Source organism: Corvus cornix, chromosome 6, assembly GCF_000738735.6.
Source record: "Corvus cornix cornix isolate S_Up_H32 chromosome 6, ASM73873v5, whole genome shotgun sequence".
Taxonomy (NCBI): Eukaryota; Metazoa; Chordata; class Aves; order Passeriformes; family Corvidae; genus Corvus; species Corvus cornix.
Window position 1 is genome coordinate 28,022,677 of NC_046336.1, and position 24,488 is coordinate 28,047,164.

At 38.8% G+C, this 24,488-nt stretch overlaps 1 protein-coding gene across 7 annotated transcripts in view; it reads left to right on the forward strand.

The window, feature by feature from the left end:
- Positions 1–24,488, forward strand: part of GRID1 (glutamate ionotropic receptor delta type subunit 1) — a 496,708-nt gene that overhangs the window by 427,351 nt on the left and 44,869 nt on the right. For all 7 annotated transcript variants that reach the window (XM_039553667.1, XM_039553668.1, XM_039553669.1 and 4 more), the window contains exons 9-12: positions 13,521–13,622; positions 14,984–15,181; positions 17,101–17,425; positions 18,810–18,948. In XM_039553667.1, the coding sequence (XP_039409601.1) occupies positions 13,521–13,622; positions 14,984–15,181; positions 17,101–17,425; positions 18,810–18,948 (764 nt within the window). The remainder of the gene's footprint in view (positions 1–13,520; positions 13,623–14,983; positions 15,182–17,100; positions 17,426–18,809; positions 18,949–24,488) is intronic.

Sequence of the window (24,488 nt, forward strand, 5' to 3'; positions counted from 1 at the left end):
AAACCATCTTTCTTAGCCAGGCTTTTCAATATGTTCTGGATGAGAAACAGTCAAATCTTTCTCCCTTCCTGAATTCTAAAAGTGAGTGTGTACTTGTGCTGGTACCAGCCTGACAGCCCTCAGTGTAGGAGGCCTTCTTCTGCTTCTGAGCAATGAACAGATGTAGTTTTTTTATGGTCTGAGCTGCCAGTTCTGGAAGGACCTCAGTTACTGGAGTTTCTTCCCAGTCCTTGACCGTGACAATTTTGTAGGTCCATCAGAGCACAGATTCTCAACTGTCAACTTGGCAGTGCTAATTAGCAGCGTTTTATGAACATCTCCTGGGCTGATGTGATGATTGTATTTGTCACCCATTCACTCATCCCTCCCGGCAGCTGCTGCAGTTTGAAGTCTGCAGTGAGGCTCATTGTCAGTCCCTAATGCAGGCCCTGAGAGTTCAGTAATGAGCAAGGTTTCACTCGAGTATCACGAGCTCCTAAGTTGATGGACAGCCAGCAGACTGTAGGGCCTTTGAGCAATCAGTGCTTGTCCCCAGCCTGCTTCAAAGCAGCTGGGTATATTTTGCCATGGAGATGTGGACAAACACACATAATTATTAACACACTGTTAATTTTGTTTCCTTAAATTAATTTGATTTTTGAGCAAAGTCTGTAGCCTTCAGACATTCTGGGATCTATAAGGCAATTCTATGAGTTACAAAAAAAATCCACATTGGCTGGACCACTTTTATAGGCCTGATGGACTTAATGGAAACAGAAACAGTGGAAATTCAGCAATTGCTGCAAATTCCCATTAACTTTATGAAAAGTTGCAGGCATCAATTACAAACAAATTGTTTTACTGTAGACCTAGTGAGAGGAGGGGGATTACTGCAGGCTCATAGTTCCTACTTTGTATGTACCACCTTCTGCTTGTGCAAGGGAAGGGATTTAGGAAGAGTTCCCAGCAAATACAATGGAGGGTGTTACCATTTTTTTCTAATAAATGAAAGTGCTTTTTTTTCCCCAAGAAACATTAAATAATTCTACATTTTACTGTGCATATAGTAGGTAAAATTTTATTTTCCATTTCCTAAGTATATATTATCTAAATGTATACAATTTCTGTTGGTGACATTTGCTTTCTACTTTCCTTGTTCAGCTGTTTCTGCATTTTAATGCTGAAATGCAGTGTTGAAGAATTTTAAGACAACTTTTCTAAGATCGTTTTAAAATACAGGCTTAATAATGCACTCAAACATTGCCTTTCCTAAGTCAGTTTTCCAATTTTCCATGGTCTGATTTTTAGTCTGTAATTTGGATTGGGTTGGATTATTTGTGATTTTTATTTCTTTTCCCCTTTCAAAAAATTCATGAAAGAACTAGAAAAGATGTAAGAGGAAAAAGGGTGACTAGAGATATCAGATTGCTTCTATATGAAGAGACATACAGGCCACAATTTTTCGGCTCAGTGAGCAGACAAAAGGAGGGAGTGTGTCTAGGTGCTTAGGAAATAAAAGAGATTAAAAGATGAAATGGGAACAATTATTCATTTTTTCTCATAATGGAAACCTAGATGATACTTAATAAAATGAACTGGTAGGCGGCTTACAACCTATAGGAAGAAGTACAGTTTTGGAGACTGCCTGCTTATATTTTGAAATTCATTGCCACACAATGTGTGGAAGAGAGAAGTTTAAATGGACTCGGAAGACCTTAGGAAAATGAATGTCTGATGGGTCCACTGAGGAAATAGTCTTTATATTGCATTAAGGAGATATTTCTCACACTTTGAATTTCATGAGAGGGAATACTGATTTTTTCTTTAAATGTATAAATGGCTGGATAACAATCACCATAGCAACAGAAAGAATATCAGGTTAAGGCAGTAAGAAAGGGATTTAATGAATGTAACGTGTGTGGTTTTTTCCTCCTCAGATATGTTTGTGGTCATTCTTTGCCATATTTCCACATCCATATTTCTCTGAGGGCATTGCCCATTTTACCTGTAATTCTGCGTACAAATGCTCTGCTGTTCATTGTTGAAGAACCACCTGCCCTGCAGTGACCAAGAGCCATTTAGAGTGCAGGAATAAATCTTGTAATGTTTTAAGGTAGGGTGATCTTCAAATGAGGTCTGACCACCAGGTCATTCCCAGAGAGCTGCTGCCTTTCCCTCAGCAGAGATTCTGCTGCTTATCTGTGGCCCTCCATGGACCCAAAGTTTCTCTCCCTCCGCTGAGAAGTTTGGACCACGCATAAATCATGTCTTGTTTTCTAATCTGATCAGCTTTGACCTTTCTAGAAGCTTTTCTCAAGACTTGGAAAACAACAACGCATCAGGTGCTATATTAAATAAGCTCTGTAGTAATTACATAAACCTACTAAATTATTGAATCCTCCTAAACAAATGATGTAGGGCACTCTAATAAAGCTTCCTGGAGATCAGTGTTTATTTTTAAAGCTGCAATAAGGAATCTGAAAGGAGAGCCTTTAAGCATTACACATAGTACAAGCTGTATTTCTTACCTGCTTTTATTTTTTACCTTTGACTACTTTGCTGAAATTACCACATCCTTTCTACTGATGGAGTTTTGCTGGTACGTGGAGCTGGGGAAATGTATTTACTACTGTAATCTTTCTTATATACCCTATGTGCACTGTCTGTCACTGTGCAAAATTGCTCAGAAGTTCTGATTGTCCAGTATTTTTTTAAAAAGCTAAAAATTCTCCTGAATGTTGATTTGAAGCAGGGAAAAATGAAGTAGGGCAATAGGTAGTAAGAAAAAGGTTTGTAGACAGTAACATGGACAAATATTTTTCATGCTTACCACAGCTTCTGCATGAAGACTGTGCAAAGATGAGCTAAGTGTATTGTTATATTCCTTGTGAATACTTAGCAACTGGTACATAGTTTATATAAACTATAATATCTGTGGATCTGGTGTTTGTATATTCTCTGCTAATTGGCTTTGTGAGCAAGCTGATTTTATTTGCCTTACAAAACCTGTTCTATGTATGTAACAAAGCCCAAGGGATAAATATATTTTTGAAAGCTGTCTCAATATAGCTTGTTGTTAATTAAAACCATTAAATGCCTGTCATTACAGAGAAGAAAATCCATGTTTTCCTTGATACTATCTACAGTTCTTCTGTTTCTTGGAGAGGCAATTATCCATTACCTAACACCAAGTTATGGTTTTTTCACTCAGTGGCTTTTGTTGTAGAGGAAAAAAATCTGCAATTTGTTGAAGCCATTTTGTGTCACTTTCTATGAGAAGCAAGGATAAATACGAAGTCATATGGTAAAGATCAAAATAAGGGAAAGTTCAGTAAAAATGGAACTTTTAAATTTATTACAAGAATTTTCAGTGTTCCATTCATGTGGATGTAGATTCCAGTGCCAATAACCAGAGCTGGTCAAAATTCACTTGAAATCTTTAGCAGGGATTTTTACTGGGGGTTTTTACATGGGGTTTTTACTGATGCCAAGAGAGAGTACTAGCTTGTCTTAACAGCAATTCTGTTAATATATTATTAGTTTTTTAATTGTTTTTTTTTAAGTACCAATATTTCATCTAAGACTTTGACCTCTTTGTGTTTAAGTTTTGAATTTGGTTTATAAATTACATTTATGAATCCATCTATGAGGATATCTTTTTCTCTAGAACATTGTCCTTGCTATATCAAGGCCACCAAAATATCATGAGGTAATTAGATAATACCAATACTTATTTTTTCAATGAGTTTCTACAAAAAATTGCTCTTGATGTTGTGGAGCGTTTCAAAAGTGTCTGGAGTTTGAGAGAAGAGCAGTTTTCAATATAGGATTGAGAACTGGCTTGATAGGTGATACCCAGGAGTGGGTTGAACTTTGCTTTCATTCTGAGATGACTCAGTGCCTTTAACCAGAATCAGAAAGTGAATTCATGCTGGCCAAGCTTCAGAAGGTGAAAATCACAGCTGGTGAAATCACACCGTGGTCTGTGCCTCAGGAGCCAGGCTAGGAAAAGTTTTGTTGTTAGAACTGCAGAAATATGGATGGGTTTCTTGAATGTGAGACATCAAAAGCATTCAGCTCAGGAAATGTCCAAGAAATCCAGTGAAGAATTGCAAAAAAAAGAGCAATTTTGACACAACCCATTGTAGTGTGCCGATTAATTCCTACGTCCAGAGCTCTCGCATAAAAGGACTGGAAAAAATAGGTCCTGACAGCTGTCCAGCTGCACAAGCCTCTCTTGCTCTCCCTCCCAAGTAAAATCTCAGAACATCACAACAGGGAGTTATTTGGTTACTACACTCCACAGAGCAGGACAAGAACCTATAGGAAATCAACATGAATTTATATTTGTTGTTAGATCCAACTTTTCAATGATGACTTTGTTTTGTTTACAAACAGTCTGCTGAGTTCACTATTGCATAAATAACGAGGATAGTTCTGCTCTCAAAAGCTAGTAATTGGCCACAAAAAAGCACTTGGAAGCTTTGAAAACAATCTGTTCTCTGTGTGAAATGGATTTGTTTCCATTTTACCTACACATGATGAGAAATGGTAAAGGGAATTGGTTCAGTTTTGCCCACAAGCAGCTACTCTTGAGCTACCTGATGTTCAGTAATTTGCCATAGCATTCAGAGTATCCTTGGAGTCCAGGATGTGTTGGATCTCACTGGACAATGACGTTGTCTTTTAAACTGCAGGAAAAAGAAGAGGAGCTTGTTTGTCTTTCAAACAGGTAACCCAGTGGCAATGTTTTTTAGCCAGTTAACTTGTGACATCTGTTGAGGACTTTATACCTGGATTGGTCTAACTTTTATGATTACTTATCAGTTCTAATTTTATGCTTGGAGACTTGGTTGTTCATATCAAAGGGTAATTTACAATGCCCCTGGAAGTGCCTGATTCAGCAGTACCTTGGGTACTCACAGTTAATTTATTTGACCCTTAAAAGAATTGTGGTGATGCTATAGCAATGCTGCCATCTGATTCAGCAACAGCACTGTGGCACATTGTTTGTATCTTAATGCCTTGAAAAGTGACAAAAGTGCAGATGAACAGGGGTGGAAGGTTCCTGCCTGCTTTTCAAGAGAGAAGCCTGTGAGAGTCTAGTAGAAAATATCTCCAATTTGTTTTCAACACCTTCTTCGCCGCATTTTGATTTTATGTCAAGGAAATGAAATACAAAAATTTGGGGACAGAGTAATACTTCCCTGCACTTCATAAAGAAGCCATCAGAGGATAAGATTCTTGTTTATATTGTTTTCATCACTCTCATGATTGCTTCATTTAGTATTACATCTTTCTCAGTGTCTGTGTTGCTGCACTAATAGCATCAGCATGTTGCAGTCACTGCTCCTTCAAAGACTAGTATTAATTGAAGCAATTTATTCTAGAAGAGCTGAAGATGGCCTATTTATACTTTTATATAATGAATTACAGAATACATTTATCTTGTCATGTCCTTTCAACTCCTTTTTCTGCCAAGTGTGGATTTGCTCCCCTGGCCGTGCGTTGCCCAGGCTCAGCACAGTAGAACACAGGTGTTTTCTGTGTTGCATAAGAGGTCAGAGATGCTCACCAGCTATCACAACATGTAAAGAGGAGCAACCCTGACCTGGTATCAATGCTCCTTCATTACCTGCTAGCACAATAATGTCTCATTCTGCCACATAATGGAGCACTATCTTGTTTCAGCAAGAGATCATTCTCGTAATTTATGTCCGTCAACGTAATATTAAATATGATGTATGTGCAATATAAAGTATGTGGTGCTGATCCATTCCCAAGAGGTGTAAGAAGTCTGACACTGTGTTAATAAAACCTATAGGGTTACAGAAAACTATTGCTTCAATTCTGCATGAAACTTCTCAGTCACAATTCTGCAGAAAGCAGTATGTGAGAATACCTTGACTTCTTTAATATTAGTAGTAGAAGGCATAATGTGTCTAATTTTCATTTACGTTGTAGAGCTCTATTATATGTAAAATAGCTGGCTTTTAATAGTATGGTCATTACATTTAGTTGAATTGATCTTTGGCTAATGAAAAACATAAGGGAAAATATTTCCTCTCACATCAAAATATTTGATATTCTCTGCAATGAAGGACCATAAAAATAGTAGAGCGAGATACTGCTGAGTTATGGTAGGTGGGGTCAAAATTGTTAGCTGCAGTGAATGGCAGAATTCGTAGAGTAAGACCTGAAAAAATACACAGGCTTCTTGAGAATAAGGATATTAATGCTGAAATAGCTCTACCAAAGCCTCTGTCCTCCGAAATTATCCCCACAGTTTTGGGTTAGCTAATGTAGTTTTCCCCCTCTAGGTTCTCCCTATTTATTATGTATTGTAAATGACATGGAGAGGGAGACTCTATATCCTAGACTCTAGTTATTCTCTAGATAATAGCAGTTAAATACTATAATTGATCTTAAACTGCAAAAATATACTTCTGATACTAATTTGCACTTTGTTTCAATGCAGTGTAATTTTTTGTATTTTGCATTGGTTTTGAGCTGTTTGAATTAATTTGAAATTTTTATTCCAACTTGTGTAAATTCTCCGCTTGTTGCTGTGCAGCTTCTTGCCAAAGTGCATGTTGTTGGCACAACTGGAGATTTGTTTTCTTAAATTCTAAATCAGAGTTTCATGGGACTATCTACACGGTGGGGACTCCGTTAGTGCTGCTTTTCTCTGTTAATTGTGAGCCCATTCCCTCACATGGCTTGAAGGGCATTATGCTGCTTCAAGGGCAGACTTCATGTGCCATCCTAGTCCTAGACATTTGCTATTTGTCTCGCTGGCTGCTCAGGCGAGCAGTGGTGTATATCTGTTTCCTTAGATATGTCAGTTCAGGTCAATTGCTCTTTCCTGCTCCAATCCCTCCTTCACCGTTCTTGAACTTTCTCTATTTTCTATTCTAGGTCTATGCTCAATTAACTTCATAGAAGTGTGACTCTCGGGACCCAGTGGTGTTACGTAGGCTTGCGAAGTTAACGGTTGTAGGCTGGAACCTCAAATTGCTCCTGTGCGCTTTTGATGGAATTTCTCTCTGGCAGAGTTCTAGGAATGGCTTTGTTTCAGCAGTGGGGAATGGATTTTTCTTTTGGAGATGAAAGCAGCTGACGTTTTCAAGTATTCAGGAATTATGACAATTCTTTGAAAAGACTACGCCAATACCTTTTAACTCTGTGGATAATATGCCCCTATACCAGCATTAAAGATGGCAATCTATCCACTCACCTGAGAAATGGCAAACTGAGGACGTCACAGGTTAAATCTTGCATGCTGGGACTTGTATGAAATTGTTCCATATAGGACAAAACCATCCTAATCACCTTTGGCTGGGATCCAGCATTATGTGGAAAAATTGTTTAGATCTGATATCTCTGGTGAATTCAAAAACCACCAGAGTGTTCTCTGATTTCCTTTATATATGTACTTCCTCAAATCCTAGATGTGCCAAGCCTTTCCCATGAAAAATTGTTTGGCTTAGAAATACGGAAAAAATCCCTGCCTTTTTATCTATTTCTCATTTTACAGTCTGCATTGAGAACGAATAAATGTTTCTAGGAAACAATTTGTATTTCATGTGAAAGGGTCTCTGTAGATTACAAGAAGTTTGCAGCAGTAGTTCTGTTGCCTTATATCTAGTTTTGTTTCTAATTTTCCCATTTCTTACTTATCATTATCTTAAATATTCACAGTTGCATCTTTCATCCTTTTTGTATGAACTGAATTCTCCGTCACAGTAGTAGTTGTCCTGTTCTCCCTTGATATTCTTCCAGCATGCCCAACTCTTGTTAGACAGATGCTTAACACAGTGTTAAGGCTGTACATCCTTCTCAGCTGTGTTGTGGCTGCTCTGTTCAGCCTGTGCCATGAGATGTGGAGTCCAGGACCACACTGGTGCTTTTGAAGCAGTACCGTTTTACAAGCTCATCATCATTTACATCTCACCATCACCCTGCACAACTTGTTCATGAATTTCTGTGCTTTTTTCTTCAGTTGAAGTATCTCTATTTCCCATTTTTCTGTTCCATAAGTGTTCACTTCTACTTATGCAAGATGCATATTTTTGTGCCATGTCGGAGTTCTTACCACTCCCATTTCTTTTTCTAACTGCACTAGTCTGACATATTTTCAGTACTCCCCAGTTTTGAGATGTCTTTGCATCTTAGCCATTTTAATATTAGTAATTTCCTATTTCCTGTTCCAAAACGTAAAAAAGTTATTAAGTCAAGATCTTAATATTGACTTGCTCTAAGCTACACAGAACTTTTCTCCTCATCTTGATACATCATTCTTCATTGTTCCATAGAAGCTAATCTGTAAATCATGTGATATTGTCCTTATTCGGGAAAAAAATTGCCCTAGTTGAGGGTTCATAAGACCTCATATCAAATAACACTAAAATTCAGATACAAGCATATTGTCCTCTTCATTTCAGCCACCTATGTACTGAAAAACTTCAGTACTATTGAAGAAGCAGTCAAGTGTTTCCAGAATGACTTGGTAATTTTTAGGTCTTACTGCCTCATGCTCATTCTCCTGTGATTCTCTGGAGAAATTTTATTATCATTGATACAGCATCATAAATTTGCAAAAAAAATTGCACTAAAATGGGAAAAATTGGCATTCTTCTCCCTGAATATCTTGAATTCTTAAAGGCCCATTAAAGCATCAACAGCCATCTATGTCCTTCACTGTCCTGCACACAAAACCAGGGTCCTCTTGGAGAAGCAGCAGTGATGAGGCTCTCTCTCTTCCATTTTTGTAACTTTATGCAGCTTTCCATGATGTCCCTGTCCTTCTCTGACCTTTTATCAAATAGATACAATCCTTACGGTGCCACTTAATGGCAAACTGAGATTCTTGAGCATTGAACAGGATGGCATAAAATTTTCACCCAAAAGATTGGGAGTTTATGTATCAATTGAGACTTGGTTCTTAATCCTCTGCTTCACAGTTTTAACATGTTTTGGAGTGTGGCTATGGGTGCACAAGTATTCCAGTCACACTGCAATTATTTGGAAGCAAGATACATTTTTAATACAAACAAATGCAAAATATCAGAATAGAATATCCAGATGTAGATGACTGGCTGGTATTTCACTGCAAACAGGGTTGAGTTATGCTGGACCACAGAATGTATCTTAAATCAGTTCATCTGGTGATCTTGTCCAGTATCTTATCCCTATATTGACTATAAGCTTGTGTTTTCGAGTAGAAATGTTAGAATATTCCTAATAATTATGTAGCTCTGATGGAAATGAATTGCGTCAGTGTTTGGATTTGCTTGCGAGTAAGAGATTTAATACCTTTTCTGTTTCTGAATCCTGTTTTATATTACTGTGGATTACACAAATGCGAAAGAGTTTTTAACTACTACTACTACTACTACTACTACTACTAGTGCTACTACTAATTCAAACTGTTAGTCCTACTACTACCTTGTTGTGAATGGCAGCAAATTCTGTAGATTACTGTTATACTGCATTTGAAAAGGAATTGTGGACTTAAATTTGGTTTAGCATTTAAATGAATTTCCTTTTATTCCTTAGAACTGCAACAGAGGAGTGTCCAATTTACTCCATTTATTTAACGGCCTGCTCCCTTATTTCATGATTGTCTCCTGTAAACGTTAATTTTCTTGTTTATGTGTTGTTTTATTAATCAGGTTCTCTTAAAATCTGCTTTTAGCCATGTTGCAAGGCTTGCAAAGGGAATGAGGTACCAACATGTAAAATACATGTACATGGTACAGGGACACCATATTTGACATAAATTCTGTTGACTTCAAGCTTAAGAAACAAGTTGTCATTGAACTGCAATCTGTTTGAGTCCAATTTTAATCTAAAAGCATTTTTAGACTGTGAGTGGCATAGATTAACTTATTTAACTCCATGGACAGAACAGCTTTCGTATTCACAGATAATGTGCTCTGGTTGATGTGGGTGTCTTTGTCTCCTGGTGTGAGAACTGCCTGTCTTGCACTCTTTTCATTTTCCTCTCTCTTAGAAGTTTTTCAGATTTCAAGTCAGAGGTTCCCAAATTTACTTTCTTTGGATAGTGTAACCTTAGTTCCATAGAAGTCACCCAATCAAAGTTTTTGGGTTTTGGTAAAATAGAAGATGTATACTCTGGATAGATGGTAACCATTTCAAACATTAATATACTTCTGCTGAAAATTACCTTTTTTAATTTCTTATGCGAATCATGTTTTCCCTGAAAAGTAGATCATGTTTAGGATGGTGTCATACTTAAAATGGTGTTAGATAGCAGTGACATGCATTATTTGGACAGTAACTACTGCATCATGAACTAAAATAGTGTAGATAATCACATTCAATACTGTGATAGAAACATTAAACACTTTATTTGCTAATGTCTGTTTTCAACTGAATTTACTAGCAGTTTGGGATAATTTGCATCTCCATTTGGTTGAGCCTGTGACAGACATTTGTTTTGCTTGTGTTTTGAGTAAGTGTCTTTGTTTCATCCTGCATTGCTTGTGGAGGGTGAAAACAATGTTAAAATTGTGATTTTTCTCTCTCCGAACCTTTCCTTGCAGTTCTAGTTGAAAATGCAATAAATATTGACAAAAATTGGAAGCATGTTTTGAATCAGAATTTTCCAACAAATTACTTTTTTGTCTGAATTCCACATTTGTTTCCTCTGGGTAGTCTTTACTGGATGATTTAGCTTCTGCTCTATGGCTAGAACTAGAGGATTCCCAGCAACAGGGCTGTTTTAGAAAGAGAAGCTGGAAGCTTTAAGCTGAAAATCTTTCATAAAGTAGCTGATTTCAAAACTTGAACTCACATAACCAGGTGACTTGAGAATCAAAAAATCGCACCCAGACTGCTATTAAATACATGTTCCAGAGACCATTGATTTTTTTTTTTTTTAAACACATCCTGCAAGTGCTGATTCTGCAAGCAGTTGTTTCTCATAATCAGATCTAAAAGCCCTTTATCTCCTATCAGCTGATGGCTGTGCTATAACCTTTGGCTCCAGACTTCTGGTAGGAAATTTGTACGTATTTCTACAAAGAATGAAACTCTAATGGCCTAACACCATTACTCATGGTGTGTAACAGTGCTGGAAATTAGTTTCTCAGGAGCTGATCATGACAGGTCAGCTGTCACAAATTGATATACATATCTGTAAATACATCAGTCCTATAAACAAAATTCTGTCTGCAAGACGTAGAAGATAAAATTGGCACAGTTCTTAACGCACAAGGATGCACAGGGAAAATCCCTTCAGGAAATGGTTTCCCTTATGTTCCATTTATGATTTTTATCTGTACAGTTTGCTTCTAAGAGACTGGAAAGTTTATGCCTCCATAGAGAACACTCTGGTGTACTGTTCTGAAGCAAAATATGCTCCTTCTCCTTGCACTTACCCCTGCTGCATGAAAGAAGAATCTTTGCCTGCTCCTTTTGAAAAAAAAGAATAAATTTATGGGTTTGCACTGTCTTGTCTCCAGTATATTTTGGAACCCTTCGAGGTAGTGCAGAATGTGAAACATAGGGTATTCAAGAAGTCTACGGCCCTTATATGAAAGCAGATTTTGAAAGGTGTGGGAGAAGGAATTGATATGTCAGTCCACCAGTGGTGAAGAAATAACATGAATGTATTACATTTCCCATTTTTTAATGACTATTTAATCATCACCTGTAGATTTTGCAAGCCATTTTGGCAAAAATATTAATCATATGCCTAGAACAAGGGAAGAAGGCTTAAACAGTGAGCTTTCTTTACAGATTTGAGACACAACAGATACTACACACACCTGCACTGATCTTTGAAGTCTGTTGAACCATGCTGATTTATGTCAAAGGAAAGATCTGTCCATTTGGTTTGGCGGTAGCAAGGGCTGAGGAACATCTGGACATGTTTCAGAACAAGCATCTAAATTCAAATTCAAAAGATACCATGGCTACAGGTATTTATCTGCCTGTGTTGCTACAGCCACTGGATATGCAGACACTCCTCTGTCACTCTAACCTGCCATCACAGGAGGACAGTGTGCAATCTGAGACATTTTAGCTTCCAGGAGTGTCATTAGAAAGCTGAATATTACTCATTCATTCTCCTCCTCCATCCTCCAGGTCATCTGGATGAGAGGAGGAGTACCTTAAGTCTTTCCTCTCCTGTGTCTCAGCTTTCAAGGTTTAGTGACTATGGAATAATTTTCATCATTTGTGATAGTTGCTGAATATTCACTGAGTGTCTTGTTTTTTTCTAGTTCCCTGTTTATCAGTTTAGTGCAACAAAACAAAAATAAAACTATACAGCTCTCTTCCATCACATTTTATTTGTTGATTTGATTTGTGAGGCTTCAGGATAAAGCTGAAGTCATAGAAATAAATCATGTAAGACATCTACCCATGGGCGTTTTCATTGAAATACGTTCTTTCCAACAAGATTTTGACTTGTTACATGAAAATTAGCTTCTGGCAGGAGGAATCCATATTTCACAGATCTTGGACTGTGTTTAGTTTCTACAGGGCATGCCTTCAGCTAACAACATTGCTTCCAAATATGTGAGCATAGTATTGGTGTTTAAGAGTAGAGCTGAAAAGAAGAAGAAGAAAACACTTTCTACTTGGTACTATTTATGTCTCTTCTGAGCAAAATGACACTGTGGATTCTGTTTGAAGGCAAAAAGAGTGTCTGACTGCTGCTGCTGCTGCTCAGGAGCATATTTAGTTTGAATAATCCAAAGGTCACTTAAGATTGACTTTTCTATTGAACCTGCTCTATTGAATTGGACTGTATTTCTCTTCAGAAAATGCAGTAAATTTGATTTTTAAAATGATACATTTAATTGGAAAATAAAATATTTCGATGTAGTGTCCCAGGGAGATATCCTGAAAACGTGCATCTGGGTGCATCTGGGTGCATCTGGTAGATGCTTGAAGTAGTGGTAGATATGCGATAGTTGTTCATCAGGAGCCTGGGAGCTCAAGAGGCTGTTACTGTTTTAGAGATGAGGTAGAAGTAGGGCAACAAAGAAAATAGGACTTAAGATAGGAGTTGAAAAAAATACGTGTTGAGACAGTTTGACAGTGTAGAACCTGTGTCAAGAATTTATGAATGTAGGTGAGCTAAAACACTGTGGAAACAAGGTTGGTCTTTGATAAACATAGGGAATTATTTGAAAATAGACAGGAATCTGAGCAGAGAGAGAAATCTGGGATAGTGCCACCACAGGTAATCCTGAGGACTCTCAGGCAATATAAACTTACTGAAGAGACATGTAATCTCAGAACGAACTGAGTGAAGTAATATGACAAATACTACAGATAATAGGGCATTTATATTGCATGCATCAATGAAAATACATTCAGGCAAGGTACTTGTTTATGTCTGTCCTCTGAATTGCACTAATTCTGACTCTACACTGAAAACGGCCGCACACCTCTCAGCCTCTCTGTATCAGCTCTGGATTGGGTCAAGCTGCTGTTAAATGTTTTGTAAATGCTAAAGATTGCTGCCTGGCAGTGCTTCAGACTCTCTGTACTTTCTGTTCCAGTTGGCGACGTGGGACTCTGAGAAAGGACTGAATGGCAGCCTCCAAGAGCGACGTCTGGGCAACGACTTACAAGGAGTGACACTCAAAGTGGTGACTGTGTTGGTATGATCCTTTCTGAGTTCAGGAAACAAAATGCTCAAAATAAAAAGGATCTGACTGAATATTTTGGGCACTTCCCGCAGTGTTTTCCCCTATCATTTTCAGTTCTGTATTTTTAGATGATCAGTTACATAAGCAAAGAAGATCGATGATGGCCTTTTATTATTTTATGTGAAGCTGTGCAGTGTCAGTGATAGAGAGCATTTGTTTGTTTGCTTATGCTGTTTTTCTGCATTGTAATTCCTAGCAGGCATCAAACCAGCACAGGGCCTGAGTGCACAGGGGTGTATTCCAGATACCATGCTCCAGCTTGGATAGGCAGTTTTCAGCATTTCATGGATTTTAAGATCAGATGGGCCAATTATGATAATCTAATCTTGGCTCTTGTACACTGCAGGCTGTAAAATTTAATCAAGTGTTTCCTGCATCAAGCTCATAAATTCCCATTGAGATAAACTATATCTTTTAGAATGGTGTCATCTTTCCAAAAAAATCATTACGCTTTTGGAATTACTCTCTGTAAGACTCTGGAGTGGTAAAGAGCTCCTCTCAGGCAAGTGCTACATTAGGGGCAAATTGGGGCAAATTAGGGCTTGAATGCATTCCTGGCTAAGGTATTGTTATCTGCAGATTGCAGAATATGAGGTCTTTTTTTGTTTGTTTTTAATTCTCTTTTTCTGAATCATGGTACTAATAGGGAGTACCTAAGAGTACATATGTACATGAAAGCACTCCCTCCAGCCCCCAGTTTTCTTTCCTCAATTTATGCTGTTGCTGGTGTGAGAGGTGAGCAGATCCCTTCTGTGACAGGCTAAAAAGGCAGCCAACTGCAGTGGCCATGCCACCAACATCCCTGGGATTCCCCTGCAGACCCATCCCCAGCAGAAAACATACCACAAAATGCTGCATTTCCTTGGTCCCAAAACAGACTTCTGAAATTAAAATACTCCAGAAACCAGTACCCATGAAGGTTATTCTCTGAATTTTCAAAATTTTAAATGTTCACAAAATTGCTGTGGTTTTAGCTTGTGTTTCAGTATGTTTCCTGGATAAAAGATTAGGCCTTGTATGTAGAAGATGGCTTTCTAAATCTGGGGTTGAATTTCTTCTGGAGTCTTTGCCTCGTCTCAAGAACTATGGAAAAACCAAGGCTATGAATAGGGCTCAAGTGCTGAGGCAGTGGTGCCTGGTTGGGAAGCTTCACAGTATCCCACATGACCTAAAATTTTTGCCTCAGAAGGTTATGAGTGTCTCAAAATTTGCTCCAAGTTGTCCAGAATTAACTCAGAAAACACCCTTTTGCTCAGAGAAGCAAACTAAAAATCTTGTTTCAAGTGTCAGTTAAGATACTGTTTTGTTCTCAGGAAGAACCTTTTGTGATGGTGGCAGAGAACATCCTTGGGCAGCCAAAACGATATAAAGGATTTTCCATTGACGTCCTGGATGCACTGGCCAAGAATTTGGGCTTCAAGTATGAGATATATCAAGCTCCTGATGGCAAATATGGACACCAGCTCCAAAACAGCTCCTGGAATGGCATGATCGGAGAACTCATCAATAAGGTACACAGAGAAGAAGTTGCATTTAAAAAAATTACAAGAGAATGAATTAGGATGAAGGCAGCAGTGCAGAATGCTTCTGAGCTATGGATGGTTTGAGTGTGATATAAACTGCAATTTAAGACCCTGTATACAGGATAGGAACTAGACAATCTCTTGTTTTATTTGCTTCCAGCTGCTCTCAACATAAATTATATTGGTGTAAATCTAAGTGTTTACATTGCTATAAGAGTAGAGGTCATGTTTGTGTGTGTGAGGGAATGACTATAGAAAATAGAGAAAAAATAAAATATTCTCCATAAAATATTAACTACTAGTATTTTATTTTTGTCATTATGTCTTTGAAACATTTTTGTAGATGGGACCTTATTTCTGTCATTCTGTGACAATGTATTTGATAATGATCCATGAGTAATGATAATGAGTTTGGCACCCAAACAGGAAAAGTAGCCCCAGTAACAGGGGATCAGAATTTAGACTGGTCTCAAGATCATTCATTCATTTAAAACAGAGAGGACCAAATTTCTTAATTAAAGTATGACAAATCCAGGAGTAAGTTAATTGAACTCCGTTTAAGTAAATGGGTAGCGTTTGTAGGTTAGAATCTCCCAGAGAATTAAATAAGTGTATTTTGTTCATGTTCTCGCAATCTGACATGGGACAAGCGTTAATCAAGAAGAAGAGTCAAAGGAATTAATATCTCATGTTGCTGCTTTTTGTAGAAAAGCTTACTCTTCTGCAGTGGAGTTACTAGTGAAAGTGAAAGCTTTCTCATTATCTAGTTAGCAGGCGGATCAGTACCTGTAAGGAGATGTTTAGGAAGAAATAGAAGCAATTAAAGCAATAGCAAACATGTGTGTGATAATGGGATGATCTTGGTTGGCGCCAGGGAACATAAAGAATTTTTAACTTATTTTGCATTGACATAAACTGTTTGAATTTCATTGATTTAAAAATAAGGTAAGAAATCCTGTTAAATTTCTTTGGAAATTGCTTTCTTTGAAGCAATAAAGTATCTATTATTGTATTTTTTAGATGGTATTTCTGCTACCATTTGTTCCACAGACTCTAAAGGATTTCAAAGCAAACCTCCCTCATCTAATATTTGCTTTACATTCCCAACACAATTAGAGATAGGAAAAGGAATGTATATTCTGGTTTTTTTAAGAAAACTCTTTTTATTAAGACAGAAAATATTGAAAATCTAATTGAAGCTCTTCAAAAGCTTTGGGAATCTTATTTATTAACTCCTATCTTACCCTTCATCAAGTGTACATACTCTTTAAGGATTATCTACATACAAAACCTGCTTGTTTTAAATATTGAAGTCAAAGCAGTTTCAGGAACAAAGTTGCCGTTGTGCATTCTTCCTGTTACGAGCTTTTTCCATCACTTTATTCATTTTAAAAAATAAACAAAATCTTCTCCCCAGCTGTCATATGAAATCTCTTCATGAATATGGAAAGTTGGCAATTCTGCAGGGAGAAAAACAAACATTAGCTCTTCCCACCCTGCTATCAAATACACAAGCTAAGTAAATGGTGTTTCTTTATTGCTTACAGTGCACTGGGTTAATATGGTTTGGAGCTTTAGGCCTCCTTTGGAAAAGAAGCGAGGGATAAAGGTTAACAAGCTGCCCTTCTTCCAGAAAGGAGTCAAGGTCATGCTTTCTGTTCAAGAGTACCTTGACAGGTTGTGTTCCATTGCTCTTCTTTAGACCACTGCAATTAACTAATGTTTTCATGGTGAAAACTGATTCTGGTTTTATTTTTAGACAATTTATATAAATGCATCTAAATGTGTTAAGTTACAGAAAGAAATGCATGGAGTCACTTGGTTCTTAAAAAGCTTCTCCTTAAGGCTCTCGCAGCCCAAACTCCTGGTGGCAGGGAGCGATGTGATGCGTTGTGTTTGCCTTGCAGAGGGCAGACCTGGCCATCTCAGCCATCACCATAACACCCGAACGGGAGAGCGTGGTGGACTTCAGCAAGCGCTACATGGACTATTCCGTGGGGATCTTGATCAAAAAGCCTGAGGAGAAAATCAACATCTTCTCTCTCTTCGCTCCTTTCGACTTCGCGGTGTGGGCCTGCATTGCGGCGGCCATCCCGATTGTTGGGGTGCTGATCTTTGTGCTGAACCGGATCCAGGCAGTGCGGGCGCAGAGCGCGGCCCAGCCGAGCCCCTCGGTGTCCTCCACCCTGCACAGCGCCATCTGGGTGGTGTACGGGGCCTTTGTCCAGCAAGGTACTCACCCCCTCCCCAGCACCACTGGCGGCCTCCAGAAAGCTCTGCCTTGGGGGCAGCGGGTCAGGACAGGTCAGTCCTGCCCAGGATGGGCTAAAGGTGAAAGAGAAGGCCCATATGGGGAGGTAATGTGTTTTATTAGCCCAGCTGATCAAAAGTGAGAAAGGTAGGCAAGTTTGGAGGTTTATGTCTTTTTTTTATGCCTTTTCTCTCTCGCAGTAACTCCAGAAAAAGCACTAGCAGGCTTTTCCTCTTTGGGAAAATTGTTACGCTAGAGATAAACTCCAGTGGTGCCTGGTACAGAATTGCAACACTTCTCCAGCTCTGAAACTAGCACCCTTTTAATTGTTTCAATTTAATTTATAAATAGAAATAGAAATGTATATGTTTTTGAACTCACGTGAGACAGTTCATCTCTTGGTTGTTTGAACTGAGTATGTAACTAACTTTACACTCAGGAATCTCTAAGCATAGGACTAATCCTACTGAATTCAGTAGGACTGCTGCCATTAACAAAGTTACTTTTGTAACTAATTGTTTACAAAATCTGCCCGTGCAGTTTTGGTGCCATATCTATAATGTTAGTTGTATTCTTGGAAGGCAGGTTGTATTGAATGCTGATATATGGGTAAGTTGTTAACTTTTTTTTTTTTTTTTCTCATTGTGATTGTACGTTTCTAAAGCTTCAGCTGGAAAATCCATCCTATTGCTGTGAAACTTGGTCCCTCATCTCATTAAGGTGGCAGCCCTGATGGGTTTAAGTGCAGTAAGATATAATCAGCACAAACATATGCTGAAGTAACTAGGACCAGCTCTGTGCTAAGGTTTAGTCTCCAACAATGCTCAAGCATAACTCTTCTTGAAGACCGCTGGAAAGAAATCTTTGCATGATTTGAAATCTTGTAAAGAGTAACAAGTAATGACACTAATGCTTCAGTCTTTGCAGAATTAAATACAGCAAAGATAGCACACAAACCATTAGGCATTTCCGTGGGGCTTTTTTTCCAATTCTAAAAGGGTAATTGAAAACAGAATATTACAATATTCTGAGCACTGTAATGATTTAATTCCTGCATATTCGTTGTGCTTCACCATTCAACTTTATTTAAAACATTTTTCATGTTCTTTAGATTGATCCTCAATAATTCTCAAGGGAAATATTTTGGAAGATGATTTTGTAGAACACTGTCTGGGGCAAGAGGTTGACTGGCGAAAATACTTGCGCATTATCAGCCTTGACAGAAGCAGTGCTTTTCCCACAGTGAAAGGGCAGACTGAAGGGGAAGCAGAGAGGAACTCCAACAAAGTTTAACATTACAGGGCACAGGGGGTGATTGTAAATAGGAGCTGCTGAGAGACCCTACTTTCCTCTGTTTATTTGCAGGGGGTGAATCCACTGTCAATTCTGTGGCGATGCGCATTGTAATGGGAAGCTGGTGGCTCTTCACTCTCATTGTGTGCTCTTCCTACACAGCGAATTTAGCAGCATTTCTCACAGTATCAAGGATGGATAATCCCATAAGGTAAGAGTCTCTTCTTAACACAAAGCTGGAAACCTGGATTTCACAGGAAGGTATTATCCATTTGCGCACTCATTCTTGCAAGAAGGAGAAAACTCTCTAATAAAATACTCTGCTTATTTGCAGTGGCTGTTTTTCTCTGCTCTCCCCTTCTTCACCTTCACTCCAACAGCCCCCAAGCAGTTTTGATGGGGGGAACAGTGGCACTTTAATTCTGTATTTTTCCAGAAGACAGGTCTTTCATGTCCTACTGGTTGGGTGGTTGTAATTTGTGTGTGTGTAACTTGGGGTTTTTTTCAGCAAATTTAAAGGCTAAAGGCTTTCACTTTTTTTCTCACAAGACGAGGACAAAATTTTCACCTTCACACTGGTGTGGAGTACTGGGAGGGTCACTGGCCTTTCACACCCAGTGCTGACCAGGTTAGAGCCTGATAGCTCATGTTTGATGTGATGGGGATGGAGTGGAGCAGTGGCAGTGCAACACAGGCTCTCCTCCTAGAAAGTGCTGAGCCAAGGATTTCAGGTGTTAGAGGGTGACACAGTTAAGCTGCTGCTCTCATTTGGGATTGCATTGGGAAGACTGGCACTGAATGTTTGTGCTCACTTCCTGAAACAGAAGAATTGTCACTGAGGTGAGGCGGGCACTTGAAAAAATGCTTTTGCCTTCTCTGTGATTTCTGCACAGGAGGACATAAGTGCATTTCTTCTAAACATGAGTTCAACAGAATTTCCAATTTTTAGCTTGTCAATGTGTACTTGCAGGTAATGTAATGCTTTGTGTGGATATAGCATCATCATCATCATAGTAATAAAACCAAGCAAAACTATTACAGACTTTGATTTTAAATTCACTTTCTGTTAGTTGGACCATAATAAATGGGTCTTAACAGTAAAAGAAATAAGTACTCCAAGTAATTTCTGGAAGCAGGATGAGAAACTGTGTAGAATAAAACTAACTGTGTGTGAGACTTGCATGTATTGGGAATAAGGTTAAGCTCTGAATAAATTGCTCTTGAAAAGCAGGACACAAATAGTTATCCAGAAAGCTTGAATAATGATATTCTTAAAAATTTCTGAAGGTTCTATTTCTTTCATTGCAGAAGAAATTTTCTGTTTGGTCTAATCAGCACTTTCCAAAACTCAGCAAAGTTCAGAGGAGGACAAAAGCTGGAGTGTAATTACGTGAGGAATCTGCAAAAAAAGAGGTTTAAGAGCAAAACTATGAATTTTTAGAGGAGGCCTTTGAGTCTGAGCTGTTACAACATTTACAAGGGGTTTTAATTCCCCTTCTTATTAACATGAAAGGACATTGCTAAGAATCATGAGGAGGAGAGAAGTTACTTGGTAAAGGAACTGCTTGGGATTGTTTCACAAGTACAGAACTCAGGCGCCCTTGTACCGTTAGAGATGGCAGCTGGAGAGTGGTAATTAAATGCCGTTCTATACCTAATGGTAGCTGCCACTTCCCAGGTTCCTTTATCATATCCCCTCATACAAGATGAGGATATAGAAGTCACAAAACAGTCTATTGTGGTTTGAAAACATCAGCAGAGTTATTCAGGTGCCAAAACATAAATGCCAAAAGAAATTTAAGTTGCCAGAAGTTTCACTGCCTGCATTCCACTTACTTGGCTGTAAGGGCAGGGGTCTCTAGCAGGTGTTGTCAGGCACAATGTGGATTGTTCATATTGCCTGAGGTGTCAAAAGTGGTCCTGGATGCTGTGGCTTAGGCACCCAAATCATTCCTGGGGTGCCTTCGGGGAGAGGAGGTAGGGTAAAGTAGTAGTTTCTCTGAAAACTCTGTTGAACCTTCATCCATCTCTGAGCTATGATGGATATATTTTCATGTCCCCACTCTTTAGGTGAAACAGCTTATAGTATGATTAGTCAGATTTAGAACAAAATTTTTTTCTGAGAAAGGAAATAACTGCCTTACATGAATTAATCGTGGCCTTGTGCCTTGGCTGCCAGTACAAACTGGCTTTACATCATACGATGTTCAGTGGCTGCTTTTGCCTATCTCTGCCACTCAGCTTGCCCACATTCTGTCTTTCATGAACCCAGAAAGGAATACTTATGTGAAATCCATTTTTGCCACCCAAAGAGGCACAATGAGCTAGAGCGGAATATTTGCTCACCAGCTGAGAACTACCAAATCCATCTGTGTGTACTTCCATTGTTAAGGGAAAACAACCCGCATCCTCTCAGTAAATGTGTGCTGTTATCTCTCCTTCCATAGAGAAGTCCTCTGGTGTTCAGTGCTGCTGCCTCCAAATTGTCAGCAGGAGAGAAATAAGTGTTATGGTGCTGCAGTAGCTGCCACATAGTTAAGATTTTCATTACGAGACTGATTTTCTTCCCAAGCCCTCTCCAAAATGCCTAATAGAAGTTGTTTCAGTATCAAATTTGGCATGTGTGGTCTGTGACTACTGAAATCACTATGTAAAAAAGTATGTTTGATTGAATAACTGGGTGTCAATCAATCCAGTGATCACTGCCTCCACAATTTCACTGCAAAACAAGTGTGTCATAGAAATCATAAACAATATTTATTAGAAGGGGCTTGGTGAGACATTCACTGAAGCGAAGTTGAACTGTTGGAAGGCAGTTTTTTAGAATTATCATGTGAGATGAAAGCCTGCTGATAAGAGAATACTTTTTTTGCTTTTTAAATCTGGCATTGGCAAGTCTCACAAGGCTATTCCACCCTGCAGTGAGTTTCAGAGGCTGCATGTGGCTCATAGAAAGGTGAAATACCAGAGTCAGAGGCGTGGCAGAAAGCAGCTTTGATCTGCCACCTGAATTTGTTTCCTGACAGATACTTTGTAAATCCCAAAGAAGGAATTTTTGTCCAGGTGCCTAGATCCCAAGTAAGAAACATGCTTAACTTGGAAAGAAAAACTATTCTCCTTAGATTTTCCCAAAACCTCAAGGGCTTCATGTCAAGTGTGCTAACAAGAAGATGCACTGGCTTTCAGGTCTGGCATGGCAGTACATGCTTCCTTGCTCCTATTGTGTTCTGCATGCCCATCATTCATCCTGGTGTGACACAGTGGTGGGAAGGGTCTGAATGTGGAGTTTGAGACCCACATGAAAACCTCTATCCCCTCAGGAGATCAAAGCTAACAGGAAATATGGTGTTCCTTCCTTGGCTACCCTCAATTTTTCACTCGCTAGTGGTTGGTACTTCTGCTCCCTGTTGATCTTTTAATGCTGCTTCTCTAATCCCTTTGTCCAAATTACCTCCTGCACTTCCCATCTTCTCTCTGCCCCACCTCCCAACCAGGGAACAAAGGCAATGTCGTGGTTATCTCAGGATTTCTGTGTTTCTGGAGGTCCACAGGCAGGGCAGTGAAACATCAAGCAGATTTCCTGGCCCCTTCTGGGCAGAGGAGAGAGATGTTATCCAGTTCAGGATGAAAAAGGGAATGTGAATGTGCTGGTGGCAACTACTTTGGAGCTCAGGTTAGGGAGCTGTGATCCATGTTCTAACTTTGTAAATGATCAATTCTCAATTTTTTTTTTTAAATAAGAAATCTAGGTAATGTTTAGTGCCTGTGCTAATCCTCTACAAACTCATTTAAACCCAAATGATTTGCATTTATTATTCTAATATTTGCCTTCAGTACTGTATGCAACTGAGGAGTCTTCTAATGGGTCAGTGTGCCAGGTAAGGCAGAATTATTACATGCGAGTTTGTTCTTTCTTTTGTCTTACTACATTTTCAAACAGCTCTTGGATCTGCTGTCTGACCTTCCATTTGTAATTATGAGTTTAATTAGCAGTGACTCACATTCCAGCTTCATTTCTTGTTAACAAGCAGACTACATGCAGTTCAATAGCTGCACAGATATTCTGAAACTCAGGTTTAGGAGAGCTTGTCTGACAAGAGGTTAAGAATCATGCAAGAAAAATAGGACATTAAAAAGGTATTCTATTTGCAAATTCAAAAGGATTTAAATTTAAGATTTTATCAAATTGATCCTTAACATTTCCCCATGCTGTGGATGCCTTGAGAAGCATTTGTATTATATGCATTAACAGACTGCATACAAATGCATAATACATCTGCTTTAAGATCACAGCTGTTGTTTCATGATTTGGGATTATCTTATTTTATTTTAATCCCCCAGTTTCTTGTGTTTTGGTGACAGCTGAAGATTTAGTGCAGCTTAGTTGGGGTGATAGGCTGGCACGAAGACTTGGGTGCACATTCTTTTTCTACCACAAGGTTTGTTTGATGTGGCAAGCTTAGCTTCATCTCTGTCTTGGTTCTCTTTCTGTATAACGCAGTAATAATATTTTCTTATATGGCATGTTGTCATTTTAGCTGCTTTAAAGATGATGGCCATAAATGACCATATTATAGTAGCACTGCAGGTATCAAAAAAAAAGATTTTCTGGGATGCATACAAAACAGAAGCAATCTCAAAATATTTTAAAATAAATGAGAAAAGTACTTGGAAGATGCTGGCCAGAGGGAAATGAACAAACATTTCATCTGCTGTAGTTAAGTGGATTTGATAGGGTTGGTGGCAAGAACCTCACCAGAATCCCTCTGTATTCACAGCAATTTTGTCTTGAAATTCCTCATGTTTGAAAGCAGCCTTTGTCTTGTTAATATCATATGTGGCTTTTTAAATATTTCATTGGATTTTCTTTTCTTATGTTTAATTTGTACTGTGTTTTGCAGTGTCTGTGCAGCACCTCAGGCACATTGGCAGGAGGCATGTATGAATGAGCATGATAAAAAGTAATTATTGTGATTATTATTAAAGGCCTGTGAGCAAAAGCTTCAATCATTAAATAACTAGATTAGGTCCCTCCATAAAAACGAAGGCTAAAAAATAGTGTAAGGCAGAATCAAGTGAATGAGCAAGAACTCAAAACTTTTTTTCCTTTCCAGAACATTCCCTGTCTGGAGTACAGGGGTGAAATTTCCTGGGAGATGCTGGGTGCAGCAGGGCAGCAGTGCTCAGGGCCAGAGCTTGCCAGCATTTGCCTTCAGGCTCTATTCAGGACAAGACACTGGTCTGCTGCCAGTGCTCCAGCTCCCATTGTTTGTCTTTTCATTTCACTCCTATTGATGGTGCTGCCCAGTGGGTGCTGCTGGGAAAGCCACAGAGTCTGGAGCCTTTTGAAAAGCTTTCTGAATGTTGGCATATGCCGTTCAAGCACGGTTTCAAATAGATCCTAATTACTCCTGTAATTGAACAAGCCGGCAAGCATCTAAGTGCAAATATTTCCCAGGGACATTTCTGAGAAAAATGAGAATGCACAGCTGAAAATCAAGCTTGTGTTCCATCTCTCCAGTTGCCATTAAAAAATGTGGCATATATTGGAGATCAATGGCAAACCAAGAGATTTGTGATTCCACACCTCTCCAGCTTGACTTTTGAGACACCTATATCATAGCATCTCTTCATTTGTTCTGGTTCTGAGAAGTTCTGTGACTGAGGTGGGTTGAGGCATTAAAATTCAGATGCAGGTACAGTTTAGAGAAGAAAATGATTTGGATACGACATTAGCAAAATCTACCATCT